The sequence below is a fragment of the Aythya marila genome (assembly GCF_965140915.1).
Source record: "Aythya marila genome assembly, chromosome: 1".
NCBI lineage: Eukaryota > Metazoa > Chordata > Aves > Anseriformes > Anatidae > Aythya > Aythya marila.
Window position 1 is genome coordinate 3,526,265 of NC_139042.1, and position 16,756 is coordinate 3,543,020.

Here is a 16,756-nt window from a genome sequence, read left to right on the forward strand (position 1 = left end):
CTCCAATGAAGAAAAACGCACGTGGCCAGGCACGCTGGCCTGAAGTCTTAATCTAAAAGGACTGCAAAAGGAGCAGAGGAGTTGATTCTGCATTAACCTCGTTTGCCACAAAGTCAGCACAAGACCAACCACCCGTGCTGCTTGCTTGCTCCAAGTTTAAGCCCGTTAAACCCCGACAATTCCAGCCACACACAGCGGGGTCTGCCTCCACCAAACCCATTCACCTGATGACTGGAAACACAGAGCTGCAGAACTTTAAACAAAACAGAGGTACAGAACCCGATATACTCAAAAATGAAGCAAGAACAGAAGTAATACGTTCAAAATTTTACCAGGTACACCCTTATTTGCAAGTCTGCAGAGCAGCTTTAATACAAACGCTTTTATTCCTCAATATTTTATTAAGCTAAGCACACTGCATTACCCTAACAGGTTTCTTACCAGGTGGATTAATGGCTTGGACAGTAGTTTAAAAATTTGGTTCAGTCCCTAGGTACAGCAGTGATCCACCTAAACTCTGTTTATAAACCTCAGGTGAGCTTGAATCGCATGTGGGGGATGACTACCCAATTCAAGCAGCAGTTGCATTTCTTATTCATCCAGGAAAGGGCGCGATGAGATACAAGCAGAGGCTCCTAAAACTATAAAAAAGTTACTTCAGACTAGTTGATAGATGTTTAGAGCAGCAGGAAGCTTATAACACTGAGATACCCACACTTCACGTCTGATGGAGAAGATCCAAAAGCGCCTTGTGTGAACAATCCCCCCAGCCAACAAACCAGGAGTGTTCATTTACACAAGGACACTGCCCTTTCCACACCAAAACCAGATGATAAATCACCATTTCGGTTAATATTTAGTAATTAACAGCGTTTGACCACTTCCCTATCCCATTTGTTTCCTATTCTAACACCGACCAAGCTGCAGATTTCTGCAATCTATCAGGACTTTTGCCTAAAAGTCGCATCAAACTCCCTAACTTCAGGTCAGTAGGACCCAAACAGGCTGGATCTTGTTAAACACCAGAAAATCAATCACTTCAACGGAGCAATCTGCTTTATTCCCCTCTTCATTAGGAGCATTCCTAATCTTGAGCTTGAAAGCCTCGCTCCTTGCCATCAGATCTCACCGGCTTTTGTTTGCTGCATTAAAACAGCCACAGAGCTCCGGGGCTGCTTCTCGCAGCCAAGTATCGACCAGCACTTTAAATCGTCGTTAATTGTTAATTTCTGCAGAGAAGGGTTAAGAACCTTACGCTGCAAAGCTTTGCAAAGGTATCGGAATGACAATAAGGGAACTGCCAGGACCCACCGGAACAAACGGCTTCAGCATCCAAATTCCTTTGGAAAGAGAAAAGAAGTGAGGTGTCCAGAAGATTTAGAAACAAAAAGTAGTTTATAAAACCTCTGAAGTGTGGTAGATCCAAAGAGTACATACTTTTTTCAGTTCTATGATGGAACTTTTAAGTGTACTCGATACTAAAGAAATCATAAGTAACTTCCAGGGGTTTTCCCACAGCCTACCTGCCCCTAACCTCAGTTCTGGATATAAAGACAAAAAGGGGGAAGAGGAGAAAAGACTCACAAAATTGGACCTACACCTCACATCATCTTTCTCTATACCACTTAAACCTGAGCCAGCATGGAAAGAGTTTGATAATGAAACTCCAAACCCATCACATCCACGTGATAATTAAAGAGACGAACTTTTAGGCTGGCTCAATCTGCCAGCAAGAGTCAAAGGAGATCCAAAAGCTCCTGGGGAGAAGGCAGCAGACTGCCTCAGCCCGGAGACGTACCCACCAAAACGTATTTGCTGCTTTCAAGCCCAACTTTAGCACCACCAGGAGGACTTTGAGGCGAACTCGCTGTTCGGCTGAGCTATGCAAAGCATGCCTCCCTGTTCAAATTTCAATCAGGAGCAAATCAAGCCCCATACTGCTCCAAAAAGCCTGCAGCAGGGGATGAGCGAGCGGAGCCGAACGCTTCCGAGGACACGATTCACCTCGGCGAGAGGTTCTCCCATTCACACACCGGGGAAGCTGGCAAACCAGCGAGCGTTTTGCGTAGTCATGTGTAAAATGAGATCTCTGTCGTGCAAGCGAACGTTCTGCTAATATTTTCATTCACAAGAGCCCGAGTGCTTAATTAACATTTATACCAATTCCCGAGCTATTTACCAACACAAAGGAGGCGATGTGATATCATGGTTCCTTAAACACAGCCCTCAACACAGGCAGAGTTCTTGCTCCCCTCCATCACGTGTTGAAATACTAAATTTTCCACGGCTGGGCTGCTACAGGAGAAACTTGGGAAAACAGGCAAGGTAGGCGCGTTAGAAGAAGGAGAACAAGCAGTGCTTTCCGGGGATTACTCGCTCTGTTTGCACCATTTTGCTTTTGTAGGAAAAAGATGCAGCAGGACGATGTGTCTTAGCTTGGCAGCTCCCAGTGCAGTGACACGGGGGGCGATCACATCTCCCAGCCTCATTAGAAGCCCCAGGTAAAACCATTTATTCGCTCACTTTTTAATAAATCCTAAGAGAAGCGATTTCCTTTGAGGCATGACAACTAGCAACGGGTGTAAGGTAGGGCTCTCACCACCCAGATTTCTTCTTGGTGGAAGAAGCTTTAGCCCATCGTCAATCCAACCCAAGTCATGGTAGAAAACAAGGCTCAATATCATTCAAGACCAGATAATTATCCCTCACAAAGCAAAACGTTCACCAAATGACCCCAGGTCTCATGACTTTGACCAGTTACAGGTTTAGAGCGAGGCACCAGTTTAGAGCTGCGGCCCCACGGGTCCACACTTATCCCTCTCCTCTCTTTGCCACCAGCAGGATCACTGCTCTGCCATCTGACCGCTCACACACGGTTTAGGTTATCTGCCAGCTCCCAAAGCGCATCTTTTAACTGGGTTTGTGCGTTCGGATGAGGCCGTACCTCTGCACAGGCATTTCAAATACCTCACACGCTGCCGACGCAGGTTAAGCCCACACCCAAACAACTCGGACAACGAAGGAAACCTCTGTGCTCGAGCACTGCTGTCACTGCCACCTCTCGAAATCCTCAGGTAGCAGCGCCCCTTCCTCCCCAAAAAGCTTCTGCTTTGGTTACTTCATCATGAACGAGCTCTTTGTTCCAATAATTACCAGGAGAAAATAAAGACTGTTATACAACAAGGCAGCAACATTCAGACCAGAGCTCCCGCTGCTCCTCGAGACACCCAGCACAAGGAGAAGGAAGTTTCACTGACATCTTCCACAATCAACTCTTCAGACAAGAAAAGAGAGCCCGTGGTGTCTAAAACCACTCAGGTGGTTTTATACATTGCTGTCTAAGTCCACTGGTATCAAAAGTGAAACTGTGCACAACTTAAATCCAAACCTTTTTTGCTCTCCAAGGAAAAGCTGCATACGGTTGGTAAATACTGGATGCTCAGAGGACAAAACAACTCATTCTTCAGTTTTCAAACACTGTCCAGCAACTTGCTTGTTTGTAACCTTACAGACACCCTGTCAGGAACCAATATATGTAAAAAGGACACAGAAATGTAGTATCTGCAATTGTTTTTTCTGAAAGCATAAACATACTAGTAGATACTGGCACCACAAATCAAGCTGGGCAAGTCAGCTCGATCAATAAAACACAAAATCCCTGTCATGCAAATCATCACATCAAGCTTCAAGAACCTCCTAAATTTAGTTTTCCACACTTCCACTCTTTCTTTTCTTAAAGATAAGCAAAGGCAGGCAAACTTTCTCTACACCAGACACAAGCAAAAATCAAGCAGCTCAGAGAGGGCATTATCAGAAGGTAAAAATGTCCCCATTTGTGGAGAACAACCCATCCTGCCCCCCAAAACAGGAAGAAATGCAGAGTGTAGCAACTGAACGCCCCATAACACACACACCACAACGCACAAGGCACGCAAAAGCTTTGTAGGGACGAGCTGTGCTGTAGCTGTTGTCCTGTTGATATCCACCCCCTGTCCCACGCGATTAAAGTTCAGAGAAAATTCAGCTTTTTACCAAAGGCACGTACTTAACACACAGGTCACTCAGCCTTGAATTTTAATTTATTCTGCAAGTCCACACAACAAATCACTCTTACGGGCTTGTTTACATTTTGTCACAGGGTAAAAACATTCGTTTTCTTTACAGATGTTACTTCAAAAAGGGTGTTTTCATCACAAATTCAAACTCCAGCGCAGCGGCGGCTTTTATTCAGAAGTTTTGCAAAAACTTTGCCAGAACAGGACTTCAGCAACCAAATCCTTTTACGGGGGGAACTGACGGATATTCCAGGCGGGTAGCCCGGCTTTTAGGAGTTAGGGGAGCTCATTTTTTCCTCTGCACGTGAGCTGGGAGGCGGAGGAGGCTTTTCTCATTCCATTTCAGCTGGTGCAAACTCAGGCAGGACGCGTGCGCCCCGCGAAGGACGGCTTCCTCCAGGCGAGAAAGCACCCCCCCGCCGATTTCACCCCCAAATCCCCGCACCGCGGGGTGGCTTTCGTAAGGAGGGAGTCGATTTGGGGAGGAAAAAAGGGGAGGAAAGAGGGTTTTGGGGGAGGAAAAGCAGCCCCGGGTTGGGATTCTCCAGCAGCAGGAAGTTTCTATGGGGCCTGGGCGAGCATGCGCCGTGAGCCCGGCGGTCTCCCGATGTGGCAAGAGTGCAGAGAGGCAAGAAGCAGAGAAATAATCGAGACAGAGCCCGAGAGCAACAAGCACCTTCCCCTCTGGATCCCCGGCTGCTGTTGCTGTTGCTGCCGCCTCCTCGCAGCCCTCCCCCTGGCCGCTCGGCTGCCCGGGGCCCTCCCACAGCCATCGCAGAGGAATTGGAGAGGCTGGCAAGCAAAGCTTCTGCTGCTGCTGAAGGGAAAGGAGAGGAAAAGGAGGAGAGAGGAGAGGAGGAGCAGCTGGCAAGGGAACGGCGGAGTGGCCCAGCCACCCTGCGCCTCGCCCAGCTCAGGTGGTGGGGGGCTGGAAGGGGAAACGGGGGGGGGAAAAGGGCCAAGCTTTTAGCCCCCTGCCCAGCTGGGAGAGAAGGGAGGAGGGGAGAAGGACAGAGAGCAAGCACAATGGCTGGCTGTGTGTGTGGGGAGGAGATTTCCTACAATAGCAGCACTAGGGAGGGCTCGGGGCTTTTCTGGTGCCCCCCCCCCGCATCTCTTCTTCCCCATTCCTCACCTCACATAGGCAGGGGGGAAAGGAGGGGGAGGATAAAAAGCCTGAGGGCATTGCCTTGGGTCTCCCCCACGGTATTTTTATTTTAGGGGAGAAGTAGAAAGGGGCACAAACACCGCGGGGGGGGCACAGAAGCAACCCCCCAGCTGGAGGCAGGGTGGAGGAGACCCGCTGCCAGCGTTAGGCTGAGCAAAAAAATAATAATAATAATAATAAAATAGTTATTTAAGCCGATCTCCCTGCACGAGTCCAACCCAGGGGGGCTGAAGGAGGGGGTGTGTGGGGGGGGGGTCACAGCCGATATTGGGGTGGGGGAAAAGGGGGGAGCCCCCACCTTCTATTGGGGGGGAGGGGAGGAATCTTCCCCCTTCCCCAAGCAACTGCTCAGCCCAAAAGGGTGGAAGGGGTGAAAAAGGAGGGGGGGGGAAAGGCCACAGCCCCCCCCCCCGGGGCTTCACGCCGGGAATCCCAGGCCCCTCCTCTCCCTCAGCGCGCTCCACCCCCGGGGCTGGGAGGAGGCGGGGGGGGACCAGCCCCGGTTCCCCCCCACTTCAAACCCCTTCTATGTCACCAACCTCTCCCCCCCACACCCCACCGTCCCCCCCAGTCCTTCCTCAGAGCCGGCGGAGGGAAGGGAAAAGGGAAAAAGGGAGAAAGCTGAGGGGAGGTGAGGGGGGGGGGGGGGGGGGGGGGCGCTCACCCTGCTCGCCGGGCTCCTGCAGGACGCGCTCCAGCTCGGGGAAAGGCAGCTCGGGGAGATCCAGCAGAGCCCCGTAACGTTCGAGGAACGAGCAAACGACGGCGAAGTTAGGCCAGGAACCCGGGCAGCCCGGGCCGGCGGCGGGAGGGGGAGGCGGCGATGGAGGCGGAGGAGCCGCCGCCGCCATCTTGGGGCCGGAGATGGAGAAGGAGCAAAGGGGGGGGGGGGGGGGGGGGGGAGGGGAGGAGAGGGAGTGAGGGGGGCGCTGCCGAGCCGCGCGCCGCCACGGTCCCACAATGCACCGCGGCGGGCTGAGGGGAGGGGGCGGGAGCGCGGGGCCGGGCGGCTCCTCGCCGCCGCGTGCGGCGCGGCAATGAAAACAAGGCGGGGCGGGGGTATTTATAGAGGGGGCGGAGGGGAGGGTGGGGATGGACGGGTGGATGGGCCAATGGGAGGGAGGGGAGGTGGTGCCGGTAGGCGGTGCTGGCCAATGGGGAGGGAGGAAGGGAGGGAGGGGGTGGGTGCTCCGCGCGTCCGGTGAGTGGGGTGCGGGCGCGTGCCGGCCGTTAGCGGCCGGGAGGGGAAGGGGCGGGAGGGAGGTGCTGAGGTGGGGGGGGGGGCGGTGTCGGGGGCTGTGGAGAAATAGGAATAAAAATAAGTTTTTAGGCAGTTTGAGCCTCGCTTCTCTCGTGTCCTTGCACCCTGCCTCGCCTCCTGTCACAAGCTGGCTGCCCGCCCTCCCCTCTCCTCCCCGTGCGCGCAGTCCCGCGGCTCCTCCCCAAAATATATTTCTGTTTTATTTTTTCTTCAACTTTACCTCAGTCCCTGTCCGACCCGCTTCTTTAAACCTCGCTTATCCTTCCCCCTTGCGTTTCTGCTATCGGTTTTTAAGTCTTCGCCTGCTTTTCTACCTGCTTTTCTACCCTCATGAAGTTGCTTTGATGCAGAGGAGTTTCTTACTTTTTACTTACTTATCTTCTCACTGTTAGTTTTGGAGCACTACACCCCCTTTTTGATACTTATTTTCATGCCTTGATACTTATTTTGATACTTTGATACTTATTTTGATACCTTGATTCACTCTTTTACCCTCTGTGACCTCAGGGCGTGTCTTTGCTTTTAATAAACATTTACTTTAACAGGCTGTCAATACAGCGTTTCTCTCCCTCCCCTTTTTTATTCCAGCTGTTCCTGACAGGTTATACTTTGCAGAAATGTTGCACTTCACAGAATACACAGCAACATTGCCAGTTTTAAATCCACCTGCTTGCCCAACTACACTTCTACATCACATTTCTTTAGGTTAATCAGTTATTTTTTCCTCCCCCATCCTAGCCATTACTTCATATATTTTTTAATTTCAGCCCAATCTCCTTGTATAAGTTGGTATTTTGCCTCTTAAGCTTTTCTGCTGCCTTTATTTCCTGTGTTTTCTGTAGCTTTGCTTACAGATTCCTCAGCCATCTCTGCTCCTCGCCTCCTGGACCTCCCTCCCTGTCACGTTTGGACTGTGGCAGTTTCCAGTTTGTGGCATCCAGCTCATTTGATTCTTACTTGGCACTCTGTTTCAGCAGATAGCGTAGTGAATAATTAAAAAGCAACTCATTTGTCGGGGAAATATTTCCCCAATCCGTGCTGATTAGTGACTGGACCGTGCCCTGTGTGAAGAAGGTCCAAAGTCCCTGTTAAAAAAAAATTCATTCTTCACTTCAATTTAAGATGCCTTCACTAATTCAAATAACCTCACGTTTCTGGTATTCCCTGGCAGTATGATGGGAAATGCTTTCAGACTACTAATCATCATTTATGGCTTTTGAGTTATCTCTCTTAGCTCCTGCCCCTTATTTTTGTGCTGTTGGAAGAAGATATGACAGAATCTGGATGCTATGGATTTAAGCCATGCATTCGCCATCCTATTTGCAGTTTGTGCTTCTTTGATTGCATTAACCCAGCCTTGCAAATACCATTTTGATCGGGAGATCTGATATTCCTAATGTTGTTACCATTCATTTACCTCACCGCCATTCACCTCGCTGCAGTCTCTGCTCAAAACTAGCCCGGGGAAAATTTACTTGAATTCTTAGTAGCCATGTTCTGGGTAGTGGATTCTTCCTTTTACTCTTTTTGGTGATTTCACTCTGCTGGGACTAGCGATAGCTATTTCTTCTGCCCTAATCTTGCTTCACCAGACTTTTGGGAAAACAGTCTGATGACCCTTTGTGTGTCAATCCCTTGCTTTGTAGGTACGTGAGGAGAGAATCCAGAGCACGGGAATCCAGGCAAATTTCTCTCCCTCGTAGCTGCTTGCCTGGCGTCCTCTTTGGCAGGGTGCGTGTGCCACCAGCTTCACAAAGGAGCAGGAAAGAAATAATTGCCCTGTTCTCCTGGGGAAGCAGCAGCTCTGGCAGCCTCGGTCCAGTGCTGAATCCAAAGTAAGGCTGTTTCTACTTCACACGATGTTTGAAGCAGGGCACTGAGATTCATGGCCTGCCTGCTCATGTGCACGATGGGAAGGGAGGCTGCCAGGAGGGCTGGAAGCCTGGTAACCCAAAGATTTCTGCTTTGTGAGGGCTCCTTCCTTAATCAGCACCACCAGGGTTCCTATGATCGATTTTCTTGGTGAATCTGGATTATTAAAAAAAGGAAAAGGATGAGAATCTGGGTATCTGGAAGGATCTGCCAGAGGTTTTCTGGGTCAGCCAGGAGCAGAGTTCTTCTTACTGCAGGAACCAGCATCTGTTTTTGCGGCGCAGGCTTCAGACCATCCTCTTCGCTCGGAACTGGAAGGGCAGAAAGCAGAAAGGTCACTCCCGAGGCGCAGATCTTGGCTGTCGAGCAAGTCCAAAGCATTTCCAAGGCATCCCTGGGACTGGTTTCTTGCTGTCGAGTGCCAGAATCCCAGCGGCGATCAGGTTGCAGTTACTTGAAGGACTGTGACGAGGGCGGAAACTTTCGAGGTGGTGCTTCCCAAGGCATCGCCCCTGCCTGAATGCCCGGCTGTCGGAGAAAAATGAGAAAATAAGGAGAGATTTAGAGAGCGTGGCCGAGGGGAAGGCCAAAGGGAACTAAAATGTATTTATCATTAAACTGAAGCGGTAAAGATTGAGGTTAGGCATTAAAAATGATGTTGTTTGGGTTCTGAACTGTCCTGAGAAATTGTGCTGGGAGATTTGGTGTCTCTGAGGAGTGATTCAGGGAATAAGGCTCAACCCTGTTTTAGGTCTCCAAAAGTCCATTAGTTTAAAGCCTGTGTTCAACATTTCACTGTCTTCTCCTTTCCCTAAAGCTAATAAGGCAACACCATGCTTGTTTGGTTTTGTTTTGTTTTTTTTCTAATCTCATCTACTGTCTGAAACTAATAAACAGGAACATACCAGCATGGTTTAGAGGGCCAAAGAGACAGTGCATCCCGCAAATATTTTAGGAAAATTTGACCTTCTTCATCATACATTTAGCGAAAAGATTAAAAACCAGATTTGGAAAGAAACCCAGGGAACTGATCCCTGTTGATTGTTCTAAAAGTTGAGCACCTGATACTTTAACAGATGTAGTGTGTAAAATGATTTGCTCTGAATCCTCCCAGAGCCCCAAGAGGATGGGTAATTAACAAACCTGCTGGTCCTTTGCCCAATTCTGGTGCCACAAAATCACACGGATCGAGCCTGTAACAGCGTTTTCTTCCCAGCTCCTTGGGGCAAGGACACAATTTTGGTTTTTCATTAATGTGCCGCATGTGTTAGCCTGATGGTAAGCATTAAATATCCTTTTTTTCCAGACTTTGGTTCAGCGTAGAGATGTCTTCCCCTGAAATCGCTTCCCTTTCGTGGGGTCAGATGAAGGTGAAGGGCTGCTCCACCACCTACAAGGACTGCAAAGTGTGGCCGGGAGGCAGTCGGACCTGGGACTGGCGAGAAACGGGGACGAACGTGAGTTTGCCTTTTGCTTCCCATCCTGCATTTTGAACAAGACTTGATTAATAATGCAGTTTTCATAAGAGGCTGGTAGCAACCTTTATTAAGGCTACATAAAAATTGTCTTGAATAGGATAGAAAAGAATTTATGGGAAGTCAAAAGAAATCCTCAGCAAGTGACCGTACATGTTTGGCAGAGAACAATGCAGGCAGCTTAGTTTATATTCCTTTCCCTGGTGTTCCTCCTACTTATTTCCGAGGAGTAGTATGCAGAGACAGCATCAGATGCAACAATTCCTCCACGAAAAGCTCACAGGCTGCCAACCACAGTGACCTGGCTTTGGAGCCACGTCCTAAAGGATTCCCTGCACAATTTTTATATCCCTTAAGCTTTATCTGTAATTGCTATCAGAATCCTATAATGCTACATGGAATAGTGTTGGTGTTTCAAATTCAGCAGCAGCATTATACCTATTATATTGGGAACCCAATTTGATCATTTGTCCCATAACAGGGCTTGTACTAAAATAGCTGACTAAAAAAATAATAATCCACATATTCCAAGCAAGAATTAAAGCTAAAAAGACCTACACACCGTGCCTTAGACCCTGCTGTATCCGTGCGGGCCCTCCAGGGTTGCTGCTGTGTTCATTTGGACACAACCAAGAGGCAGAACTTTGGGTTTGGAACTTCCTAGATCATCTTCTGGGGAGCAGAACTTTTTAAGCCCTCAGATTTCAGTCCATAAAGAGTGTACAGCGCAAAGCAAGAGGCTTTTTTTGCTTCTCAAGAGAAATCTGAGTTTTCACAGTGATGCTTTCTCGGTTTCTGTGCACACACGAGTGGAGAAGCAAAACACATGCGGCATGAAACGTTCCCCAATAGTTTCCAGATCACATTTTGATCTCATTCCTCCATTTCAAAGCGTTGTTTCGGGTTAGGACGTTGAGGAGGACGTGTCTTCCTTCTAAAGCTGCAGCGAGGGGACGTCTTCAGGTGACAGAGGAAAGCTTTAAGCCCATAAAAGTCCTCAGGGGAATCCTGCGGTTGACACAAGAAAGAGGAGGCTGTTAAATGAAAATCAGGGGAGAAAAGAAGAGTTGGGTTATTTAGAGAGGCAGGTTTTATGACATATTTTCTATGTAATCAGTAAACAAAAAATTACCTATTTAGGTTTTCCTGTATAGGATCCTTTTAAAGCTCCTGCTGGAGGTCAGACCCATCGCTCCTACTGCTATGGCAGCCAGGGGGGGGAGTTGGGTGGTCATTAAAACCGAACAGCAAGCAACAAATACAGGGCTAAAATGAGCCTTTTAGAGACTGCATCCCCTCCTCTAGAAGGATTATGAAGGAATTTTATTCACTTAGCACTGGGAACAATAGGATTCACTCATCTTCTGTGTGTTTCCTCGTGGTAGCATGCGTGCTTTGAGCGTGTTTTACCTGGGGCTAGGGGGAGCTGCTCCCTCAGCCTGAGGAATGAAGCGGTGCCCCTCGTGCCCCGCACTCCAGTTGGAAACAAATCCCTTCCTTTCCTTCTCTGCTTTCAGCCTGATGCCTGGCACGCTGTCCTTTCAGCGGGGAAAAACTGCACGACTGGCTCTGCGAGGGCCTGGAACTGCTCTCCCTCCTGACCTTAACCCTGGGGGATAAAAGGCAGCGTCCTTAATAACCTGCTAGCGGGGAAAAAAGGAGGCCTGAGGAGACCAGGGAACAACACGGGCATGAAATTCTGCTGCCCGTCTTCCCTCCCACTGTCACCTCAGTGGAATTAGCTGCGATGATACAGTTATTCCTCCATGGTCCATATTTCCTCTGACGCTACTATTTTCCTACCAAGCAGGTGGAAGCCCCCTGATCAGCGCGTAACCGCGGCAAATCCTTTTGTTCCGCGGCATTAATGTCTCAGCAGTGCTTATCATATGACAGCAAACCTTCCCCCAGCTAACTAATTAACGTAATTGCAGGAAACCGTACCTGTTCTTTTTTGTCTAAGCTTTGAGCCTACCTTAAAAACCCCCGAAGGAAAAGCATTACCTATTTTATCACAAACTTGCAACGTTTTATCACGTACTTGCAATGGTTTCACAATGGTTTGGCCTGAGAAAGCTGGGCAGAATGAAGCGAGCTGTGTGTTAGGTGGGGATTTTAACTGTAAATGTACCTCAAGGGGATGCAACCCTAAAGGTAAACTCTCTGCTGCTGAAATTCTGGATCCCAACTAACCCTAATACTTTGGTGGGATCATTTAATCCACCTCCTAGAACCGGCACCTTAATATGGAAGGTTTCCTTCAGAGCTTTGGGAGCTCTCATGTTGGTTTCCACTGGAAAGCTCTCACCGTGTTCAGCAAGATGATGCTGAACAGGGCAGGGCTGGCAACAATCCTGACACCTTGTGGGAGGCTACAGGGCTGGCAACCTGGGCAGGAGAAAAAAAAAAAAAAAACAGGAGAGGACACAAGGATGTCAAAGAGAAAAGCTCACAACCTCATGGAACAAAGCTCACACATGAAATAACAGGAGCTGGCTGCTGAGCAAAAAAAAGGAGCAGGGAGAGAAGAAAAGTGTTAATGGGTTGAAAAAAATCATACAGAGAGCCATGGAAATGGGGCTGAGGGAGAAGTAGTGTAACATAATAATGGTTTATCTTCCTGTATTACACAATATTTGCAGATTTGTATGTTTAAAGGGTACCAGCAGTAAACGAGTGTACTTTAAAAACACCATCCACGTGCTATTAGGGCTCTTTTTTCTTTAAAAGGAGTTGGGTTTCAAATATTCCCTTCTCAAAATTAAGAATAGAGCAGAAATTGAAACCGTTACCTGAAATGACACTAACCAATATGTTTCAGTCCTCTTTGGTAAAGGATTTAATCATTTTAATTATTTGAGGAGCTCCCTTATGATTAAAGCGAGTAAACGTGAGCTCACTGCAATCTTTACTACAAAAAGGCTTTGTTAGCTTGAAAACAAGAAGCAACGTATTGCAATTAATTGATTTCACTTTTGATATTTACAAAAAGCCGTTAGCCATAAATGTTTTAGGGATGTATGATGCATCATTCATTTTTAACTGGTTAATAAAGGCTGTCGATATTGCCATCGATTGATTAACCATCATCCTTCACCTGCCTATGAAATACCTGCTGAAATTATCACCGTGCAGGGGCTGTGATATGTTTTGGTGGGTACTTTACACCGCTAATCGAGGAACAGGCTCAGAACCCATAGCTGAAGCCCTCCCGGTTGATGTTGCCACTACTCTGACTATGATTTCCTTCCTCTCACCCTCAGCATTCTCCAGGAGTGCAGCCGGCTGACCTTGAAGAAGTTGTCAAGAAGGGCGTGCAAACCGTCGTGATCGGTCGTGGCATGAGCGAGGCTCTGCAGGTAGGTTTTCGTTCTGGGGTTGTTTTCCCTCCCCTTCTTTTTAGGGGAAAAAAAAATCCACAGTGATTTACCAAGAGGGGAAAAAAAATTCAGGCTGCTGACTTAGCATGACTGAACTCCTGCCGGGAGTCACCCTCTTCCCGAAAGAAGCCTCGTGTGAGCTCCTCTGTGTTAGCATCAATGTCAAGCAGTCAAAAGGCTGACGTTCTGCTAGAGAAGCAATTTAAACAAGGAGGATTTTTTACAATGTCATTACTCCCCCTCTCAGACTAGGCTAGGAGACTCGGCTAATGAGGCCTTTTTGTTAGCAGCGCCGGCAGTGTCACTGCAGCAGGTAAACCAGCTACACAAAGCTCACAAGCGCCGAGCTTCGTGAGAAGCAATTCTTTTTGGAGAGCTGAACAACACCTTGCTTACACTAATTACCTTTAGCTCAACTTCCACTCCCTTTGGTAAGAAAAGGCTGCACTTTACACTGCATTAAGGAGGGAGGAGAGGTGTGTACGTACACGTAACTTTATCGAAGAGAAAAAAATGGTATCGAGCTTAGAAATATCTGAGCACTTTATCAGTTTGGCAACTATCAGTAACATAAGTGCATCTGCTAACAAATCTCATCAGTTTTTCTTCAAGCCCTGTGCTGGGAAGGGAAGTCTCTAATCCTTGCTTTTTCCTTTTACCTTTGGAGGTTCCATCGTCTACCGTGGACTATCTAAAGAAAAACGGGATCGAGGTGGTGGTCTTGCAAACAGAGAAGGCTGTGGAAGAATACAACGCCCTGGCTGCTCGGGGTGTCAAGGTGGGGGGCGTCTTCCATTCGACGTGCTGAAACACCGCGGGCTCAGAGCCTGCCCCTGCCCTCGGCCAAGTCACGGGCAGGCCTCCCGGCTGCCTCAGGTTACAGCCAGCAGTGGGGATTGACATGCCACAGCATTAATGTGCGCTGGAAATCGAGTGCAAGGGCAGTTTATGAGCTTAGGATTTAAACAAACTGAGTGCTCACAAAGGTGGGTTGTTAATGAGATCGTTTAATTACAGAACCGTTTGCATACGTTCTGGAGATTGACCTAAACTTTAGAATATTGGCCGTATTCTGGTCACTTTTCACCTTTGGGTTAAATTAAGACATTAAATTGTGAATACTCTTCTTAGGAAATGGCCCAGGATTACATGATTAGCTACTGCAGCGTTGTCATAAAACATCTGATAAGTACAATCAAGCGGTGGTGAAGGATCACTTTATAAATAAGATAAAATAAATGAATAAAAATAAAAGAGGTGACCCCAGAACAACTCTGCCTCCTGCTGGTGACTTCACTCAGGGTATTGGTTGTGCAGATCTGAGATGAATCAAGACTGTAAAACTTCCTACTTTTAAATTTTACATAGAGCCTAGAAAAAGAAGCCCATGGGGAATAAATTTATAATCCTTAAACAATTTTCCCATTACCTGCATTTTGAGTACTGAGTTGTGAAATGTGTGTCTTGCAAATATTAAAGAAGTTGCTACCTGCTTAAAATGATCCAAAAACTCTGTCTCAGAGCTAGCTTGCAGCATAAACGATGAGTTTTTAGGAAATCGGTCTAAATTACTGTTAGCAAGGTGTTGCCAGCAAGCGTGGGGTGGAAGTTAGGGTTCTTACCAAGCATTGTGTTTCCTGTTTGCACATCACAACAACAAGAGCTGTTATAGTGAAAGGATTAAAAGTTCTTTTAGTTGCTCTTCCGCTGTTTCTTTTCTTTGGTGGGCTTCTCTTAACAATACCAGTTACACGTTACCCATTGTAGGTTATGGTTTTCCACTAGGCTCACTTACTCTTCACTTGAGCAGATTAAGGCTGTGCACATTACCAAAAGTGCAATAAAACTCTGAGGCACCTGGAGCTATCCAAGGAGCAGCAGAGAAGCTCATACTGGTAACGAGAACTGGGTGATTTTCCAAAGACCCAAGAACAGCCAAATTTACAAAATACAGTGGCCTCTTTCTGTTTATTTGCTCTCCTAACCATTTAAAACCTTTTATCTGATCAAATACAACGTGGCATAAAAGCGAAGGAAAAGTGAGTACTTGTACGTTTTATCTTGCAATCTCCTAATTGAAGCAATATTTTTGTGGAGCTACGTTTGAGGTAAAATCTCACTCAAACCAGCAAAAACTCCTTTTCTTACTAACTTTCTAACTTACTAACTTTATAACTTTCATGGTACGAAGCAGAAGATGAACGACCAACCCAGAAGGCTGCAGTCATCCCAGGGGAACGCCAGCAGAACTACTTCCTACCACTCTGCAGGGAGTAAAAGATGTAATTTGTGTGATGTTAGCTAATAGCAGGGGGCTGCCTCCTGAGCAGTGATAGACTTGTGTTATTTCATGATCTTCTGTGCCTTGAAAAGGCCTTGATTAGGAAGAGGCTTTTACAAAAGGGACGATTCCAGTTGATTAAATACTGTTACGCTACTAGAAGTTAGGCAAACACTTTCTCTCTTACCTACTGCTTTTGTTTGGTGGCTTGCTTTTTGTTTTCATACAGCCCTGAAGTAATTTTTTGGATGAAGCCACATTCAACAGAACTCCTAGACCCAGAACCTGCATTTGAGCTAATTCAGTGGGTTCTTTCCACCACCAACCCTGTTTGGTTTTGTCCTTCCCGCAGGCAGGAGCAGCAGAGGCACGGTGCCAGGTGACACAGAGGTGTGTGCGTTTGTGCCACAGCCTCTTAATTGTTCCTTTCATTTGGCTTCCTGATTGTTCCTTTTATTTGGCAGGATACAGGAGATTCCACTTCTCGGCAGGGAAGCAGGTTTCTGTCTTGAAACTTCTGTCTCTAAACTGCTAAATCTTGCTCCCAGCAGCACAAAAACTCGGTGTCGACAAGGAGATAACCTGCTGCAAGTCTCTTGCAGCCCTGCCTCCTGTCACCGCTCGCAGCTCAGCTGCCCAAGTCGGCTGTGGCTGTTCCCAAAAAACTCCGCTCTGCTTAGGCTGCTCCAGCCACTGAACGCCCTTCGGTCCCCGGCTCTTATCTGCAGGGAGCAGCACGCCCGAGCTGGCAGCGAGGAGCAGCAGGCTGCAAAAAAGCTCTGATATGCACCTGAACGCCACGCGAGGAGCATTTAAGGGGCGGCAGGCAGCATTTACAGCTCCTCTTCCTCAGAATAAACTGGCAGAGGTGAGTGAAGTAAGATAAAAACAGCGCTTACATCTCTGGCTTTGTCAAAAGATCTAACAACTTGGGTAAGCAGCACAGGAATGCGGAGGAAATCCCTCTCCACAAGCTGAATCCCACGGTGATATCGTACAGTCCCCATTTAGACACGTGCCCTGTTCTTTCTTCTTTCAGAGGTCTTTCTTTGCTGGCAGTGACTGTACCTGCTTACTTTTAAAAGCACGTAAAAGCAAAGCTGTGAAAGCCACACCGGGGCTGAGTTAGCATCTCGTAATCATCAATGTTGTTCTGAATAAATCCACGCGTTGTTTTAAGCGTCCTCGACTCAGTAATTGCAGTGTTGAGTTTCAAAGGCCTAAGAATTAGCCTAATTAATTTCAATGCTCTTAAGTGACCTGA

The 16,756-nt window shown here is 47.6% G+C and overlaps 2 protein-coding genes across 4 annotated transcripts in view; one reads left to right on the forward strand and one right to left on the reverse strand.

Annotated features, from left to right (window-relative positions):
- Positions 1–6,146, reverse strand: part of RSF1 (remodeling and spacing factor 1) — a 55,840-nt gene extending 49,694 nt beyond the window's left edge. Inside the window, exon 1 of one of the 2 annotated variants that reach the window (XM_082778732.1) lies at positions 5,888–6,146. In XM_082778732.1, the coding sequence (XP_082634858.1) occupies positions 5,888–6,074 (187 nt within the window). In that variant the 5' untranslated portion in view covers positions 6,075–6,146. The remainder of the gene's footprint in view (positions 1–5,887) is intronic. The other variant, XM_082778733.1, reaches the window with a different exon arrangement.
- A 1,983-nt stretch (positions 6,147–8,129) lies between these two features.
- On the forward strand, positions 8,130–15,249 carry AAMDC (adipogenesis associated Mth938 domain containing). Of its 2 annotated transcripts, none has more exons than XM_082784525.1 (4): positions 8,130–8,215; positions 9,663–9,813; positions 13,095–13,190; positions 13,879–15,249. In XM_082784525.1, exons 2-4 carry the CDS (start codon positions 9,682–9,684, stop codon positions 14,017–14,019), a joined length of 369 nt encoding a protein of 122 aa, XP_082640651.1. In that variant the 5' UTR covers positions 8,130–8,215; positions 9,663–9,681; the 3' UTR covers positions 14,020–15,249. The 2 variants fall into 2 exon arrangements, with proteins under 2 accessions (XP_082640651.1, XP_082640650.1); XM_082784524.1 differs by having other exon boundaries at positions 8,131–8,319; positions 13,879–15,243.
- The last annotated feature ends 1,507 nt before the right edge of the window (positions 15,250–16,756 follow it).